We start from the raw sequence: 19464 nt of genomic DNA on the forward strand, positions 1-19464 counted from the left end.
ATAAATTCTAAAATTAAAGAAATTTATGAATGTTGTTTTTACAAGTTCATTTTGATATAATTTTATGTTCACATATTTCAAGCTATAATGATCGGTAGAAGCATGATAAGGAAGTTCGGCACCTCGTTACACTCGTGCGAATATTAATTATTCATTTTCTTTTTTTTACTTTTCTATTTGAATCAAGTGATGAAGAATGGTAGAATGCCTTGCTATCATTTCAAATGTTGTCTTGCATTTTTTAATATTACTCTTGGTTTACTTTCCAATGAGTATCACCATTCTTGAATTTTAGAAAGCAACAATGAATTAAGCACACATTTACGTGAACTTCTACAAATGCTAAATTTAAATTTTCAACAATTTTGATCCGAAATTTAAGCTGACAGTCAAAATTACTCTAATATCTTGATTATTCTTAATGTGAAATAACAAAGATCTAACAACTTTGTTATAAACTTTATTAGTATTCAACACCTTTGAAATAATTTACGAAAATTGACGATCAGGCAAAATTTAATGTATGTTATTGATCCGCTGATTTTAAGCTTTGAGGAAAAATGTCATTTCGTAGTCAACCTAACAAATTCGATTTACGAATTCATTCGATATATGCTCACCAACCCCCAATTTTGCCGCCAGTTATCGTCAACAAGAGTCTTTTTGTCCCTTATCAGATCGATGAAAAGGCGGTACCAATACCCTGGCAACCAGGGGTAGGCAGGCTCCACCAACAGATAGTTCGACGAATAGGGTTGCTGGACTCTGAACCCCGGGAATGGCTTCCACCTTCCTCTCGACATTCCCTTTCAGTCTATATGAGACCACCTGAACCAAAGTATTCATCCAGGGTCTCTTCAATATGAACGAATCCATGATTTCACTTGCCATTGTTCAGTGTTGAGCGTTTAGTGTCCATTTTCAAGCAAAACTGTGAAAGTGTTCCGTTAATATACGTTTCCAAGTTCAGCTGCAACTGGTGTTCAATAGTTTATCGACGAAGTGTTCAATTTTTGCAGAAAGATCGTAACAGATTTGAAACAATCTGTCTTCTTTGTAAATATATTTTAGGAATCAAATACTAGATTGAAGTTGTAAATAAAATTTTTGTTCCTCATAAAGTTCAAGTGCTAAAATCGTATTGATGAGTGAAAACAGTTCGTTCGTTGAATCCATTTGTTTAATCTTCGTAACCAAAATTGATGATGAAGAAGACTCTCCTTGAATTCCTTAGCCTTGGAACCGCTCTCCGGACGTCCGACGGAGGGATCCTGTTTCATCACGTGCGATAAGCGTTCTAACAAATCTGAACACGTGTCCTGGCCTCCTGGTGGCACGTGCCGCTGTTTGGAAGTATTTTCTAGCACGCGCCAGGCTCGTGTGGCGTTGATAGGATCAGTAGATCTTCGGAACGTGATTAAGGGCGTGTGAAGAGGAATCGGAAATTCCAATGAAAACACTCGGGCCAATTCCAATGTAATTGAATTGATTTAAAGCTGGTTCAGGAGTTTGGGCATCTAACTTTCGTGTTTGACTAGTAGAAGACTTGAAGATCCCATTTATTGCTATTGCTAGCTTTTTATGCTTTTGGAATCTTCAAAACTTTGGAAGTGCAAGTGTTAATTACAGGAAGTCAAAAGACTCAGTTTTTGATGCTTAAAACGTGGTTGAGTCTTTGAAATGACCTAGATAGGTCTATCTATTGCAATTCTTAGAGAATATTCAAATGGCAAAGTGATTGCAAAAGATGATTACAAAATGGAGCTCTTCTAATTTATGATACAAAGAGTTATTATGAGAGAGACTTGAAAAATATTCATAGATAAGAAGGTCCTCATAAGAATCTACTTATTTAGTGACCCTACTTGGAGCTGACTTAAAATTCTTCATTTTTAAAATTTCATAGTTAATTCTTCACGAATTATGTGAAAACTTCTTCTTTTAACTTATTTGAACTAGTCAACAATTCTAGTCACAGAATCCAAAGAAATTGATGGAGGGTGATTCCTCGTGTAGTTATTAAAGTATTTAGAAGAGAAAGACAAAAGGTAGACTTTCATCAAAATGTACTCCATGGATAATATTGAACTGGATATGATGAATCGCCAGTACATGTACGAAGCTCACAGTTTTCTTGGGAATCCAGCTATTCCTGCTTTGCCACCGCATTGTGGTGCACCTACGACTGCTACTCTTCCTTCTATCCCATCACAATTGGCCACGCATCCTCCGGGGAGCACTGGAAGCACCAGTGGTAGCGAGATTTATTTATACGATGAGAACAGCAGTGACAATGAGAGTGCTTACAGTAGTGACCAGGAAAATCACTCCAGAGAGTAAGTATTTTTTAGAAATCATGATCTAGAATTTATGAGTTAATGTCTTTAGATTTTAGTGGAAATTCAAAGAAGAATAAGATAACAGCATGCAAGTACATAGCTGTTTAAAGTTTTGTCAGTTATTTAAAGACTGTTTCGACTGAATAAGTAGTCAAAACAGCTAAAAGAATTTTCAAGTATCAAACTTTATGAATCTGCGAATTGAAGAACGGTACAAGTTCAAAAACCACATTTTGAGATATTTGATTCCAATACGTAGTTCTATGCATTTTAAATAGATGTACTTTTGAAATGATTTGAAAATTACTAATTTTAAACTTCTACTGTTCTTCAACTTACCGATACATATAAGTCTTTCAAATCTAATTTAAACTTTTAATTTAAGTCTTATGAGAAAATTCCAAAATATTCTAAAGTTTATTATCAGTTATTTAAAAACTATCCAGTTTTAATAAAGAATACCCGAAAAATTAAAGTTTAGTTCAAGTTAAGTGTTTTAAATTTAATTTCAATCTCAAACTGAAGTTTTATGAAAAAATTCCAAAGTAGGTCACCCAAAGTGTTCCAGCAAATTCAAAATCTCTGTATATCAAAAACATCCCTGTTCTACTTAAACCAGTTCAATGATCATTCCCAGACGGAGTCAAGGCAACAGGCGCAATGGAGGATCAGGAAAGAGTCCGAGACAAGCAGTGCAACAGAGGCAAGCTGCCAACATGAGGGAAAGAAGGCGTATGCAAAACATAAACGACGCTTTCGAAGGTCTCAGAGCCCATATACCAACTCTCCCTTATGAGAAAAGACTATCCAAAGTAGACACTTTAAAATTGGCCATTGGTTACATCAAGTTTTTAAATGAATTGGTCCGAGCTGACAGTGGTAATGATCCTTTAACGGGCAGCGGTGGTCTTTCGAGGTGTTCCGGTCGGGATGATTCTAAGAAGGTCATAGTTCGTGGTGAGGCCAATACTAATTGCATTCACATATAATTTATGCTTTCTTCTGTTGTGTTTCGTGCATGTTTTACCAGACAAGAAAATAGAGTAGGCTGTGTAAACAACTAGCAGAGTGCTAATGTAGAGCTCTACCAAAAAATTCTCTACAGACTCTCATGTAGAGTGAATTTATGGTAGAAATACAGTCTCGTGTAAACACGTGTGGCAGAGCGAATCTCTCTTTCCTTTATAACTCTACCATTTTTTGTCTCTCGTGTACACGCAGCTTAAGAGCTTTGAAAGTAGTGAGTAGAATCGTTTGATTTAAAAAAAATTGGCAACATTATGAAAACTCAGGATTTTGTAATGTTAAGGGAGGTATATGATACAAAAATTTGTTGCCAAGGGCATAGTTAGGCGATAGGCAAATGGGGTAGTTGCCTCCATACTTGTGGTTGGTGCATGACCGATTGACGAATACCTGGGCATATACTGGACATATACTGGGTATCTTTAATAATATCCATGCACCATTACAAAAGCCGCCATATCAATTTCATGAAATTCCAATAACCTAATCAAAACACATAACACAAAATAGACTCCAACATATATAACATACACATCCATACATACAGAATTTAGTCATTGGTATTTTTAGATTCAGGTAATATCAAAATGTCCAAAAATTAAAAAACTGAGGGAGTTAAAAATTTGATCGTTAAAAATACTTTCTCTCTGTTATATGTATGTATTATAAGAGTCAGGAAATTTAAAAAATACAAGATTCCGAATTAGGATTTGAATTTAAAATATAAGATGCATCACTATGATAGTCTGTGCCTAAAGTTTTTTGCGAATTGGTAATTTGGCGGCGGAAAGAGTACCTATATGAGCAAGAAGAGTACAATGATACTGGGTTATTCATCCGGGATTCTGCTAGCTATCTGTTCGCCACTATCTTCATCAACTCTTGGAATTGGTGTTGCCAAATGAATCTTCGGTGATATGCATTTAAAATAAATGTATTTGCAATGTCTCCTTAATGATGAGATGTTCAGGTAGTATTGTCAAGAGAACTACCTGAAATATAAATTTCTATTTTGGTGATACATGTTAAAGGTTTAAAACTACCCCCATAGTTGGCTGTAGAAAGCATATTTGTGTTCATATTCGAAGACTAGTAGGTATAGGGAAAAAGTGTAAATTGGGAAAGTATGTATATTTAGAGTGTAAATCAAACTGTACAAACAGTACTTAAAACCAACTTTTCGTAAATTTATATATGGATACTATAGGCTAATCAAAACACAAAATACGCGTATTTTGAATTACATATTGAGTTTCTCCATTATGAAGGAAATAATTGCAGTTAAGATTTATTCGTGTTTCTGGGAACGTTACATTCGAAAGGAAATTATTTCAACAAAATTATACACTGTTATAATGTTTTCATTAGTGTGTTATGACGAATTATGATATGGATTGTTAATTGTTGTTGAGTTCCCGCTGTAAAGTATGCGAAAGGTTCAAAATATAATTTACCCCTGAATCAATTGTAACTACATGGAACTTTCTAAAATAGTATATTTTAAATAATTTTAATTGTAAAAGAATCTTAACTTGCAACACAAAATTATTTGAATTAGAATTATTTTAAAAAAGTTCCCGATGGAAAATCCAATTTTTCTGATAAAGTTTTCCATTATTTATAGACAATAAATAACAACGTAAAATGCAGCAATTATGTATCGGTATTTACTACATTAATCAATTTAGGAGTAATTTTCAATATATTTTTAAAATAAATAGATATTTTTAAGAACTGTTACACAGGTTTATGCGTTCCTAAACATTTATTGCTCAATTTATACTTTTCACTTATACTCAGTAGTTTTCGAAATGCTAGGCCGCGTCTAATTGCAATGAATAAAAAATATGTTAGATATCACGTGTTAGACATTAATGACTCTCTCATACTCACATTTGTCACTCTATTCTTCCACTTATCCTTAGTTATGTTAAGGGAGACGCAGGTAGAAACTCAAAAACGCTTGGAATTCTGTTTCCCAGGATAAGTGTCCGTTCACGAACTACAGTTCCGAACCATGGACAGATAATTCGGCACGTACTGTACTTCACAGATTTCATGTGACCCTGCCTGTGTCATTTTGCTCCAGAATTAGCGATAAATCTCTAATCTCGCGTGTACTCGCATAAACTCGATTATTGAAACAAAAGAACACATTGGTGTAGGTATTGGATGTCAAGGAAGTGACCATAGGGACAAAATCTTACTATAACTCATCAGATTCGTATATGTATCCTCCACTTATCAGCTTACCAACTCCCATATGTACTGTGTTCCTCTGGTGAGAAGTCCTTGAGAACAATAGATGAGAAGTCTTGCTAAATAGTACCGAACCGAGAGGAGCCCCTTGAATCCAGTTAGTAGTGTGCGATTGCTTTGCTAATATAATGTAGTAGTCAACAATACGTGCGAAATGAAGTGTGGTTCTTTCCACTCTGATTACTTAGACTCACATTTTATCTCCAGCACTTCTTCTCATCTTTGCATAGTACGTAATACTTTACGATCTGTTTCTATGTTTTTATATCCACCAGTTTCGAGAACTGGTTCCGAATGTGCCTTCAGTATTACGTATTTAAAATAAACAAATATCCGATTCTTCGTAGATTCTCGCTATCTCATGTCGGACATCCATTAGGGCTGTGCCTCGGATCGGGTAGGACATTGGTGAGGTTACGTTGTAATGCTCAGGCACCAGAAGTTGAAATCGGGTCGAATGGGAATCCTAAAAATTTGTAAATATCGTGTACTCGAATCTGAAGTCGAACAAAGAAATGGTTATAGATCTGGACACATTGTAATGATATAAATAATAAATGTGATGCTTCTTCATGGTTTTCTAATTGGGTTTTCCACTTAAACTTTCAGATTTATAAATGATATCATATTCTGCAGTATATATTACAATTACATGTATAATCACATGTAACAGTTCCTAAGAAAGAGAAACGGTTCGTGATACAAAATGTGAAAGTTATTTTATTCCAAATTGGAATGGGGAAAACAACTGCTCTACTTTCTCTGATATTAATTTTGTTCTCGTAGCTGTAATAATGTTATCATCAGAAAATAACTATTGTCTTCGATAGGTACCTGAAATTTATAAACTTTCCAGTCCTGACCCTGAGAAAAATTCCTGACTTAACCTGAACCCGTAATCTTGGGTACTCGCACATTCCTAGTATTCATACCTCATTTGTATTCAATATTTTCCACTCCTTTTCTCCTATTCCGAAACAAGCTAGCCAGAACAAGGAAATACTCAGGAATTCCTGAAACTGTCACTATTCGTGTTAACAGTCCAGCTATAATCCTGATCCTTAGCCTGATATGTCAGCACCTTTGTAGTACAGTTTGCCTAAAAATATAGCATGGTGCATAAATTGAGGCATCAAGTGTAGGTGCAGTAATATAAACAGATAATAACAAGTGTTTGTGGTTTCGCAAGGCTTCTAAGTCTGCAAGAGGCTCAAGCTCTCACCTTCCAATCTACCTGTCACTTCACTCGTCCCAAACATATTTCTTTTACCGTTTGATTAATTTTACAACCACCTTATATTTCTGGACCAACTATACCTATGTACTGCGCACAGATAGATAAAGGTCTCGCGAATGGAATGTAAGTCTAATTAGTCACAGTAGAATAGGCCACGGCTCGTCTCATGCACATTTTCAACTCTGACATATTATTGGCTGAAACGGTCACATATGTTACCTAACTGAATTAAAGAACTCCTTTTACTTCTATGCTGTTTCCCGAGACTTTTAGTCACGTACAGCATACTACTGCCTCGAAATGGGGTCAGTTTTTGTACTTTATAGGTGATTACTAACAGACCAGAAGCTCAGCTACGTTTGAAGACATACTTATATACGAAATTTGACCAATATAGTTATCTTTGCTAAATACAAATTTGTTTCTTAATATGGTAAAATGATAATATCATATACGGCAGTGCATGTATGTGAATAAACACTAGTGTTGTTAAAATAAGCTTCCAGTCTCGAGTTTTGAGAGTTTAAACCACGACTCAAGCCCTGAAAGTTAGAACTCTCAAGGTTCGAACATTAAGCTGTGAGAACTAAAGTCTTTAACGTTCGAACTTTGAACCCTAAAGAATCGAATCGTCTAAATTGTTAAGTTTAAAAATAATTGAAAATTAAGTTACTAACGTGTCCAAACTTATACACTTTACTATTTTATCATCTCCTGTATTATTCTTTTGCAAAAAGGAAACAAATATGTATTTAAAGACTGTTGCATTTTGTTAAATGTCAACCGTTTACCTCTTACTAAAGTTATACCAAGAATAGAATATAATTCAATATGCATACATTGAATACTTTATTGGTACTTGGGGCAATATTAAACCATTGGAAAATGTTTTCCAACTTTAAATTGAGTGGGTTCAGATATTTTGTCAGTTCCAGCCACGAGTATTCTAAGTGAATAGTCATTCTTAATAGCTGGTAATTTAATCATTAAAAAGCAGGAACAAACCTTTATTAGCCTCAAGAACTTCGAGGACTGAGTTTCAAGTCTTAAACGTTTTAGCCTCAAAAATTTAAACTTTATACAATATTAGTCTCAAAGACTCAGTCGTTAAGGTTGAGCCTTGAAATTTCGAAGACATAAGCTTTATACGACACTAATAAATACATCACACATACATATAATTCTATTGCAATGTAGGGTTTTACCCCTAAGTTGATTATTCAGTAGTTAGAGTAGTGGTCATTGAAATTGCCTCACCTTACAAATACCAATGCTTTTGGTTTAGCTCTCACATGAAAAGTAATCGTCCGTGCTATTTGCCATTAAAGATATACATAATTGCCTTTTTTTACGTGAAATGTTGATTTGTAAGACAATTTAGATATATCTAGGTAGATATCTCGTTTATAATTAGGTACTTTCATATTCAACAAATAGTATTTTTAGCGAGTGTTGTAATTTTATTGGTCACTACAATAAAGTACAGTACAATGGTAACTATTAAGATGCATTTATGTTTTCTTTCTAGTTTCTTCTATCTTAGTTTTAGTGTCCTAAAAATCTTGAAAAAGATATTTGAAGTTATCTATAAGCGATTAGATACGAGAATTCTGAGAATTGGACTCATTTCCTTTTTTTCCGTTTTTAGGTAGCGAGGGGAACCCGTTCATATTTCACTCTCTCTCCTGGTCTAGGAAATCGGATATTTCACCAAATGGAACAATGTACGCAAAGGTCTGGACACCAGAAGATCCTCGGACATCCAAAAATAGCTCCACATTCGAGTAAAATGCTCAGATCTTAACTGTTGAGTTCTGACCAACGAAATGTTATTTAGTGTTTAAGGACGAATGGCTCTAGTCATCTGTCATACATTTACGTCTCGTTTTATATCAGTAAATTTAAGTTACGTAAACAAAATTAACTATTGGGCGTGCAATTAAAGTAAAATGTAACTAACAGGAAAATCATTTCTTGTCTAGTCAATTCTCGATAATACCGACGCCAGAGGTATTATTATTGTTAATACTACTTACATAATTTTGTATTTTAATTCGGGGAAAGCGAACTGAAAGGTGACAGTATTATTATGCAATTTTGCGAGAACAATTCTGAATTAAATTTTATAAATAAATTCTCATGAATACATATTAATATATTAAAAGACACTCAATTACTTTTACTCGAGCTCCAAACTGGAGTTTGAAATTTGTACGAAGAAAATAAATTTTAAAAATTTTGATAGAGGATTTCTTTTTTCATTTCTCAATAAATTCACAATTCATTTGACAGTGAGCATGGCAATTGTAAATATAGACAATAGATACATATTTAAGTAATATATTTAAGTAATATAGGTGTATAGATATCGTTTATACGTGAAACGTGAAGAGAAAAAGACAAATAAAGTAGATTCTTCATGTGGACTGTTTTCATTTTCTTCATTTCTCAAAATTTAACGTGTTCAACAATTATTAATTTCCTTTATCTCCTTCATTAACTATCTCAAGAGAAACCATATTAACAATCTTTTGCTAGTCGTTTTATGTTTGTTTTAGTATTTTTCATTTTATTGGCTGTTTTAAAACTTCAAAAGTTCTTTCACTTTTTAATAGCACATAGATATGTATGTAATTTGATTTCAGAATGGACTAATGAATGCAAACATTCAAAAGTGGTAAGGAATTGTGCCAAATTCTGTTATATAATTTGCGAGAAAAAGGAGCGAGAAGTGAGAGAAAGAAAGACAGAATCGTGGGCGGTACGTCGATATTGCAGCGTCGCGACGCCCTACGACTCGGCGAATAATGGCGTCGACGGCTGCGAGTCTTCCCACGCCACGATCCTTCGATTCACTCTTCGTTCTTTTTCAATTCTTGAGTTTCGTTTGCTCTATCTTTTTCTTACTTTTCTACTTGGTTACGTTAATGAGGATAGTCCCTTTTTGTATAAGATTTTATTATTATTTGAAAATTACGAAGTTATTGAGTATAGGTACTGTCATTTAAATCAAAATTAGTTGTTTCCCTATTTCTAGCCATGTTAACATCAACTTTTTAACCAGTGACTGTGTAATATCGAGTTACACTCATAATATAAATAAGTTTATATTAATGTCAATTAAGTTCCAAACATTGAAATAAATATTGTTATACTACTGAACTTGTCACAGAAAAAAATCGTAAAATCTGTTAAAAACTAATGGTTTGTATACTTATTTTGTAAAAATTATTTAGCTACTAATATAATATTAGTTAATTTACATAATTTTTAAAGTAAGAGATCATATATATATATATATATATATATACAGTGGAACTTCGAAGTTTGAATACAATTCGTTTCTAGATAGGATGTTCGATTTTCGAGTGAAATTTTCCCATTTGAAATAATGTAAATTGAAGCAACAGTTCTTGACCCCTAAAATTGACATAATGTGAAACATTTCAAGTATCTATGGGTTCAAAATATCATACTGTTAAATTTTCGTTCTTAGTCGTAGAACAAGTTTAATAATTAAATGTTTTTATTTGTAATAATATATACATAAAAAATACTGTACCTATAGCAATTAATCTGGAATAGTTTTAGTCTAGAATCCACTAATGAAGAATTATGGTTCATTAATATTATACTACTATTTATTTTATAGTTTTATTAATATCCCTACCCTTTCAAAAAGGCTGTGACTTTTTATTCGACTTCTGAATTTTTGTTCGAGTTTCAAAACAGGATTTCTTTCGAATTTTTTGTTCAAATTATTCGAACTTCAAAACGTTAAAATTTTGAGATTCTATAATAATATAAAACGCTTGAATATTTTACAATTCTTGAAATCAATTCCAAGAAAAAATCTTTATAATAGTGTAATAAATAGAATCCACAATATTTTAAGGGGTGGTAGGTGATCTAAATTGGAGCACAAAATGTCATGATATAGTGAAGCTTTGTAAAAGTTAAACCATAAAAGATACATACGGGTCATTCCACGCGAAATCGGGCACGTTTCGGAGCAAGTTCTTGTAATTTGCTCAAATTTGAATATGTTGTACTCTTTAACGATATTTAAACGTACGCTAAAGGATTTTTCAAAATTCTGAAAATTGTCGATTTTACAGCTGTTTGAAGTTAAGTGCTACCTTTTTTTTAAAAAATTATAGTTATTGAACTAGTAAGCGGATGGAGATGAGCTTTACGGTGCTTATAGAGAAAACATTGAAGTTTGTAAAAAAAATTATTTCATTTAAAAAAACTTGTTTTTTAATCATCTTTTTTGCAATTATTTTAAACAAATGCAGGTTTTTAAGATGATGCGCGATTTTAAAAATTTGAAAAAAAAGGAGAATATAGTTTGATCCTTCCCCTTGATGGACAAACTTTCAAAAAGATGGACATTTTAAAATTGGCCCTGTGAAAATTGCCGAAAGTTGACGCTGCATCGAGTCGCACTGCTGTGGCGGGCGCGTCGTCGCTGGCAGCCTATTCGTATCCAGCGGACGAACGTGCGTTATTATTTGCGATCAAGGCGACAAATATTGGTAACTCACTCTTTGTCAATGATACTTATTGACAAGTTCACATTCATTTTTGCCATGTGAAGTTGCAAAAAAGTGCCATTTTGCATTAATACCAAAATCTTCGAAATGAAAGCTAGGATTTAAGAGATTATATTTATGTTTTCAAGAATAAGACGAAGATTGAGTTACCAATATTTATTGATTGCATTAAACCTTGCAAATGCTCGGAGATAATGTAGAGTAATGTTGGGTGAAGTCGCCTTGATTCCAAATAATAACACACGTTCGCCCGCTGGAGTCGAGTAGGCTGCTAGCGACGACGCGCCCGCCACAGCAGTGCGACTCGATGCAGCGTCAACTTTCGGCAATTTTCACAGGGCCAATTTTAAAATGTCCATCTTTTTGAAAGTTTGTCCATCAAGGGGAAGGATCAAACTATATTCTCCTTTTTTTTCAAATTTTTAAAATCGCGCATCATCTTAAAAACCTGCATTTGTTTAAAATAATTGCAAAAAAGATGATTAAAAAACAAGTTTTTTTAAATGAAATAATTTTTTTTACAAACTTCAATGTTTTCTCTATAAGCACCGTAAAGCTCATCTCCATCCGCTTACTAGTTCAATAACTATAATTTTTTAAAAAAAAGGTAGCACTTAACTTCAAACAGCTGTAAAATCGACAATTTTCAGAATTTTGAAAAATCCTTTAGCGTACGTTTAAATATCGTTAAAGAGTACAACATATTCAAATTTGAGCAAATTACAAGAACTTGCTCCGAAACGTGCCCGATTTCGCGTGGAATGACCCATACAACAAAATGTATTAAGATTTTTCAACGTATCTGTAAAATTGCAGAATCCTCCGATTAGTTCACCATACAGGTATATTAATGTTAAGCCATTATTATTGCAAAAACGAGAACAGATCGGATACTATCTGCAAATTCTGCAATTTAAGTAAAGTATGTGCATAAAAAGAGTATTCCATAATAGGACAACTGACCATAAGTAACTTAAAATAAATCTTCATCAAATCGAATTTTGAACAACAGTACAAAAAAATTACAGTTATTTTAAAGTTCTAAAAATAAGTTTATAGCCTCAAAGTAATAAATAAAAAATTCAGTAATACTGAATATTAAACACTTGTTACGAACTTCTACAATTAGAACAATTTTTTCCAAAAAGAAGAAAAGTATCTGTTCGTTCTCTACGAAGAAAAGGAACGCATCCACCAGATGGACCTCTGATATTGTCAACCCGCAGGAGAAATGTGGACCACTATCAGCTGTGAAAACAGCATTGTTTATAGACACCGTGGCACAATGAGGTGTAATTGAATCCATATTCTACCCCGTTGTGTTGAGGGCCCTTTTGATGGAGCTAGCGGAACGCCCTGGACTACCTCGGGGGTGGTTATACTTAACGGTTCGGAAATCGAGGGTGGCCGTCGATTTGTGGACAATTAGGGACGATATACGCGATCCTAGGGACAAATCGACCCTGAATTTCTCTTTCTTCCTATTCCTTTACTGTTCCGCTTTTTAATTTCTCTTACGTTCGTCTTTCAAACTTTGGTAATTAGACACTTGCAATCCAAAAAGTAATATTGTTCAGAGAAGATTTAGGCTATAATATTAGATAAAAATATTAACATGTATGTTACAAGCAAATCTCAAATCATCTAAAATAGGGTTCAAACATATATGTATTTTACATCCTTCCCCTCCGCCGTTATCCCCATAATAGTCTAAAACACAAGCATTACATCACTTAACATACAGAGTTTTAGGAATTTTCAGATTCTTATTATAATATCAATATATGTATAGTAAATAGGATTAGAAGCTATTGATGGGAGTTATCCCTATTAGTCCATCAAAAATAGTTTAAACTTTATCTGTTGATGCAGGTGTGTCTATACACCTGCCCTTATCGTTATCCCCTCCGCCCCTTCGCGAGATATACGTTGCTAGTACTTGGATTGATATACGCGTTGAATATCAAGTGTTAAAGCAATATCTTCCCACTATTATCTTAACTAATATTTGTCACTTGCCCTATAATCCTTTTCCCTTTTTTAATAGTGGAATCTTTCGTGGAAATTATCACTTATCAATTTTATTACTACATTCTACAGTGCTTTCTTGACTGTATTAAGTAGTCAGAGAATTACAATTTTATTATCGAATAATTTAATATTATTGATTCTGTACGTAGCTTATCATTTCCGGAACTTTTATTCCAAGTTTTGTCCTATTATATTAGATGAGAAAATAGGACTATGAAATAGCAATTACCTATGTTTTTTAAGTTGAGGCGTTTCAGGATTGCTGTAAGTAAAAAATGTATGTATTTCTCGTATACGAGAAATCTTGGAGCATTTTTGTGAAATTTGCTGCATAAATATACTTGCATCTGTGGTTGTAAGGCAAAATGACCTAACGACATGTCACATATATTTGTTTTCGAGATATTGGCGCTTGAAGTATTTAAACTTAATACTGCATTATGGACTTGTATTTTCTTGTACTCTTATTTTTGAGTGAAAGAAATTCCTTTAATGTTCTTTCTTCTTTCCGAATATATAACTACTATATTCTACATTTCAATAATGGCCTTAACTCGAATTTTTTGAAAATGTGATATAGATCGTTTTGTCTTACAGATGCAGACATACATCCGGTGCCCTGTCACCGGACAGCCGTCCGTCCGCTATAGGCGCTCTCTGATTGGTCGATGTTTTTCATTAATAACTCGTTAACGAAGGCTCGGAGGAAATTTTCGCTAAGGAAAAAGTTGCTTAGAATTACGCCAGGAATCACCCCTTCTCGGGACTTACACTTATTCCGGGACACCCTGTATATCTCTGTATACATGCTGTCGACCTTAAGAATTTTTGACCTTGTTGCTTTTGCTAAATTAAGTCAAAATTTGTGAAAAAGAACTTTGGGTAGTAATATGAGGCAGCATTGATTTGTAAAAAAGTAACTTGTGAAATTTCGTTCATGTATTAATATATTTTTATTGATATGCCCATTGTTAAGTATGCATGCAAAATGTAGCAACATAAGCAGAATTTACTTAAATAGTTTTGTAATAATCACATAGGCATGCAGATTTCATTCTCTGGACCTATGAAATCATTATGAATTTACAAGCAATAAATTCACAATTCACTCTTAAAATGTGATACACGATACTGTTAGATACAATATTGTAATACTAAGTGCTTTGATACTATAATATTAAAGTGTAAATATTTTACACTACTACCAATTGATCAATTTAATTTTTATCATTATGTCATACTCCAAAACAAAATATCTTTTAAATCTTTACTGATATTCTATGTTTATTTGAAAAGTCTAACAATAAAACAAAAATTGACGAATATTCAATTTCAATACACATATACTAAAACTTTCTATTGTAGCTCTAACAAAGAGCATTTACTACCCAAAAAAATTTCAACTATAAAATTTCAACTAAATCTCCAAATACTATTAAAAATAATGAAGCATAGTATAAAAGCAATGGTACGTAAACTTGTTCCATGCTATCTATCCTATCCCATACCTTCTATCCTTCCGAAAGAGAAACATGAAATACAAGTTTTGCGATTTTAAAATTAAATTACCGTTTAATTTGTACGATCAATAGGAAGATAAAATTACGTTTGAATTGGTATTCAGCAAAAAATCCAGCAGTTAAAGAGAGGCGTGAAAGTTGAATACCCCAGGTTGGCACCTAATCGGCTCGAACGTCACGGCACAGTGATCCCGTGAAAATTAGCAAACCATAGAATCGCGCGTAGGACCCCCTTTTTCGCGTATCAGAGACGCATTAAGAGCACCCTCTTGTCACACGAGGGTCGCACTTGTGTTGATCCTCACAGCTGGAGTGACACACAAATAAAGTATTAATTCTCGATTCATGTCGTAATGGCGACAACTTTTCATGCGTTACATTCGCGATGACATATCAAGGATCATCCCGTTTGAAGAAAATTCGTTCGACAAAATCGAGCTTTTAATTTTGCACGTGTATTAACATTTTGTTTTGTTTAATACAACCTTTATTCGGTTTTTACGTGCAACTGACAATTCGAGTAGACTTCCAAGTTGATCACAGAAATATGCAGTTTATCAATTCAGTAAATGATCATAAATATTAGGATGATTACTTATAGAACAGAAAAAAAGTTTGTTAATTAAGGCAGGATGTCTAGTTTGCCGAGAAGAAATATTCAACTTGATAGATTAGAAGTAAATGTATACTCGGCGATGGGATATTGCGATTCCAGTAAAACAGCAGGGTATCGGTTCTTCACACGTCTAACAATACGAGTTGCGATGACAAATCGGAGAATCAGGATCCAGGTATGTACGAATCATCTCAGAAATTACAGAAGGAGCGTTATCATTAATACAGTATTCTCAATTAATTACACAGTACCTATGTCAAAATTGCTAAAACTCACCATTTAACATCTACTTCACTGAAATGACAAATTTTTGATGTGTTACTTGTTTACTATTTATAGTATTTAATTACCTAATTATTAATACTGTACTAATGATAATAAATTGTTGAATAATGAATCTTATAGGATTAAAACTTGTTTACCCCTTTTGCTAACTCTAGAGCGCCGCATTGACAGGAATCAGTAAAAAATACGTTGGTTCGTACCTCGATCCTCAGTTGGCCACCGCAACGCCAATTTATTTATTAAATCGGAATTGGTATATCTTGCTGCCGCGTCCTCTACATATATGTACATATACCCTTAATTATTCTGAAACTTTTCAAAATATGAAGAGATCGTTTATGCAAGTTGTTTAATTTTAAGGAAAATTTTGCAAATATTTGCAAATATTTTAATATTAACTTTTTTGTAACAAGACTTCATATTTTTATTGTGCAATTAATAACATGTTCAACTGCACTTTTGATCAATAACTCTTGTAATATCGATAGCACCCCATTCATATTTTGGACAATTTGAAAAACAATGGAATAGGGTACCTAATTCTGGAAGAGATTGGGCATGTGAGAAAGATGAATCACTTACAAGTAAACAATAAGAATCCTATTTTCTTTGATTTATGTGACTATAAGAAAGATAACTCAAGGAAAATTAGATTTTTATCTTACAAGAATTTTGGATACCTTACAAATTTAGGTTACAAAACTAAAGTAGTGTCTTTTTTTATACAATTGATAAAAAAAATACTAAAGAAAAATGATAAAATTGTTTATTAGAGTAATAAAGTCTGCGTTGATTATTAATAACTATAATAACAAATAATTTTTAACATGCTGAATTGTTTAAAACATATTGCAAAAGAGCCCACCCAAGAAAATACACAACTTTATTAACTAATATTTATAAAGTGTGTTTTTGTTGCTCGATATATGTTTATATTAAATATGTCTCAATATTTTTGTCATTTACTGTATTTCATTTTTTGAAATATTTGTTAAATGTCATGACACAACACTTGTCGTACTTCGTTATACGTAGTTTTGTGTTTTCGAGTAGAAGTTCATTATTATAATTTATTATAATTTTGTTTGTCTGAAATGTACCTAAAAGCACGCATATGTGTAACCCACAATGTATGGGTGAATTGGGGCATTGTAATCCTTTTCTATGTTTATTTGTGAGAAAAGTATATTCACACACGTACCATAATAACACATCCAGAATTTTATTCTTTGATAGCAAATAGTTAAATTGATGAAAATTTAACATCCAACTAACTTCGCAAGAGTAAGGAATATTTTTTTTTTCAAAAATGGAAATTCTTTTATCTAACTGAAAAGTTATTACGAATGTTATGGCAATTGGCATTATACTATTAGCTAAAAATAGTAAAAAAGTTTATCACTTGTAATATTTTCAAAAATTACTCCAAATTTCTATCTAAAGTAAAAGGTGAGTAAACAAACAATTCAGTAAACATCTTTTAATAATTACATAATAGTAAACGTTTGAATACAGTAGGCTAAAGGTGAAACCCCGAGAATCGAATTAATCGTGTTATATCTGAAGGTAGCAATTTGGGGGTTCGATTACACCGCAATGCTGCATTTTGAGGGGTGCACAGAGCAAAAGAGAGCATCCATCCACCCTTCTATCTTTTCTAGATCCGACCCCTAAGAGGAAGGGGGAGTAAAAATTGGGGCACGCAAATACCTGGGCAGCTGCATGGTATGGGGCGTTTTCTGAAGTTTAAGCAAAATCATCGACCCCCATGGACCCCATCGGATCACTTTTATGCCTGTAGCTTCCCCCAAATATGTTCTACCGATTATCAATGCGACAATGTAACACTTGATTCGATTGTCGTTAGTGGACAATTATTATAGATAGAGTGGATTCACGAAAATTTATTATTAACATGAACTAAAATTCAACACTATTGGACTTATTTTCTAATTTGCTTATTTTTTCAGAGCTATGTGATTACTAATTATTGCGACAAACTATTATAAATAACATTCAATTAACAGGATTATTTAGGTAAATTGAAGTAATAGTACGGCATTCCTTTGCAAAGTAATCTACCAGGGTAATAAAACTTCCACATATATCTTTCAAATAAAAATGATTAAAACGTCATCTATAATGTTTAAAGTTCGTAGAGTGAGTTACAACTTCTCTGCAAAAGCAATAAAATAACTTTGCATTGTCTATTACAAAAAGATAATAAATACAGACAAGTATTTTCAAAAAGTCAATTGTTTATGAATGATAACAATTATGTCCTTCTGGTAGGATAGTATCTTCCAGTGTTACCCATGAGACACAGTAGTACCTATGTATTCGTATACTCTCGTGTAATATTGATTCGCTAGAGACGAGGTCGCAGGTGAGACTTCCCACGATCGTTGGCCGTCACTGAGGCTAACGCCAGGGATTTGTCTACAGTTCTTAAAGATAATTATACCGCCATAGACAAGGAAGTACATTTTCCTTTTGAAAGAAAAGGAATCTTAATTTACGAATTGAAGAAATTCTTTAATTCAAGTACTTTCGAAAATCTTATTTTCATTCTCAACAACTTGTAAACTCGTATTTAAAACGCTATTTAAAAAATGATTGTCTACTGTTTGATTTGCATTTATAAAAAATTAGCAAAGCAATATAGAATAACAGTAGACAATGGAGATTAAAGATTGTAACAATAATTATGTTCACATTAATTATGACAATTCATGAAAACAATAAAATTAACAACAAACGATAATAATATGTTGAAATTATTTTGAATACATTATGTACAATCAAAACATTTAAAAGGTGCAAAGTTGCAGATATTTTTTGAACCTTTGGTTAAAAGAAGAATTACCTGTAGTTGTAAGGTAAAATGACTAGTCACATATTTTTGTTTTCCAGATATTAGTGTTTAAAGTTTCCAACTTCAGTACTGTCTTACGAACTTGTATCTTCTTGAACTTTTATTTTTAAATAAATTCATTCTTTTAATACCCTTTATTCTGTCTGAAACTATATATATTCTAGATCTCAATTAATTCTTTAATTCGAATTTTTTGAAAATGCGACATAGGTCATTTTGCGTTAGAGTCACAGAAATAACATGTGTGAAAGCTATTATTTGTTAGCCGTATTCATTAACACGAATAGTAGTTCAATGCACTGAATGCCGTGGGAGTTACCTCTAACTGACACCTTATTATATTTTATTATATCTATTTATTTACAGCGTCGAAAAGTCGTACGACATTAAACGTGTTTAATTTAATACAGAATTTGTATCTTTCGTCCAATCCAACAGTTCGGCCACAGGCGAAAAAAAGTTTAAGGAGTGATTTTAGAGATTAAAATAAAACGATAATTAAGAATAACGAAATTGCAGTACGTCAAGACATTTAAAAATTGGTAAAGTTCACTTGAAATTAGCTAGGTAAATCAAACAGCATCATTGTTAGCGCGAAGCTTGTGGTAGAAATCAGGCTATGGAAAGCAGTAATTATTAAATGAAGAACTATATAGGAGCAAGTACCTCTTTACGTTAGTAAACTTATAATGAGTAAATGAAGATCCAAACCCAAGTTCA

At 32.9% G+C, this 19464-nt stretch overlaps 1 protein-coding gene across 3 annotated transcripts; it reads left to right on the top strand.

Annotated features, from left to right (window-relative positions):
* The first annotated feature begins 1955 nt into the window (after window positions 1-1955).
* Fer1 (48 related 1) lies at window positions 1956-9061 on the top strand. Of its 3 annotated transcripts, none has more exons than XM_076380735.1 (3): window positions 1956-2336; window positions 2959-3296; window positions 8510-9061. In XM_076380735.1, exons 1-3 carry the CDS (start codon window positions 2065-2067, stop codon window positions 8647-8649), a joined length of 750 nt encoding a protein of 249 aa, XP_076236850.1. In that variant the 5' UTR covers window positions 1956-2064; the 3' UTR covers window positions 8650-9061. The 3 variants fall into 3 exon arrangements, with proteins under 3 accessions (XP_076236850.1, XP_076236851.1, XP_076236853.1); XM_076380736.1 differs by having other exon boundaries at window positions 2959-3293; XM_076380738.1 differs by having other exon boundaries at window positions 2977-3296.
* The last annotated feature ends 10403 nt before the right edge of the window (window positions 9062-19464 follow it).

This window comes from Calliopsis andreniformis, chromosome 6 (genome assembly GCF_051401765.1).
Source record: "Calliopsis andreniformis isolate RMS-2024a chromosome 6, iyCalAndr_principal, whole genome shotgun sequence".
Taxonomy (NCBI): Eukaryota; Metazoa; Arthropoda; class Insecta; order Hymenoptera; family Andrenidae; genus Calliopsis; species Calliopsis andreniformis.

Bases quoted from the DNA above. Each gene is read 5' to 3' on its own strand.
- Fer1 (XM_076380735.1), top strand. From the start codon at position 2,065: ATGTACTCCATGGATAATATTGAACTGGATATGATGAATCGCCAGTAC. The intron at 2,337-2,958 runs GTAAGTATTTTT...TACTTAAACCAG, and splicing joins CAGGAAAATCACTCCAGAGA to TTCAATGATCATTCCCAGAC. The intron at 3,297-8,509 runs GTGAGGCCAATA...TTCCGTTTTTAG, and splicing joins TAAGAAGGTCATAGTTCGTG to GTAGCGAGGGGAACCCGTTC.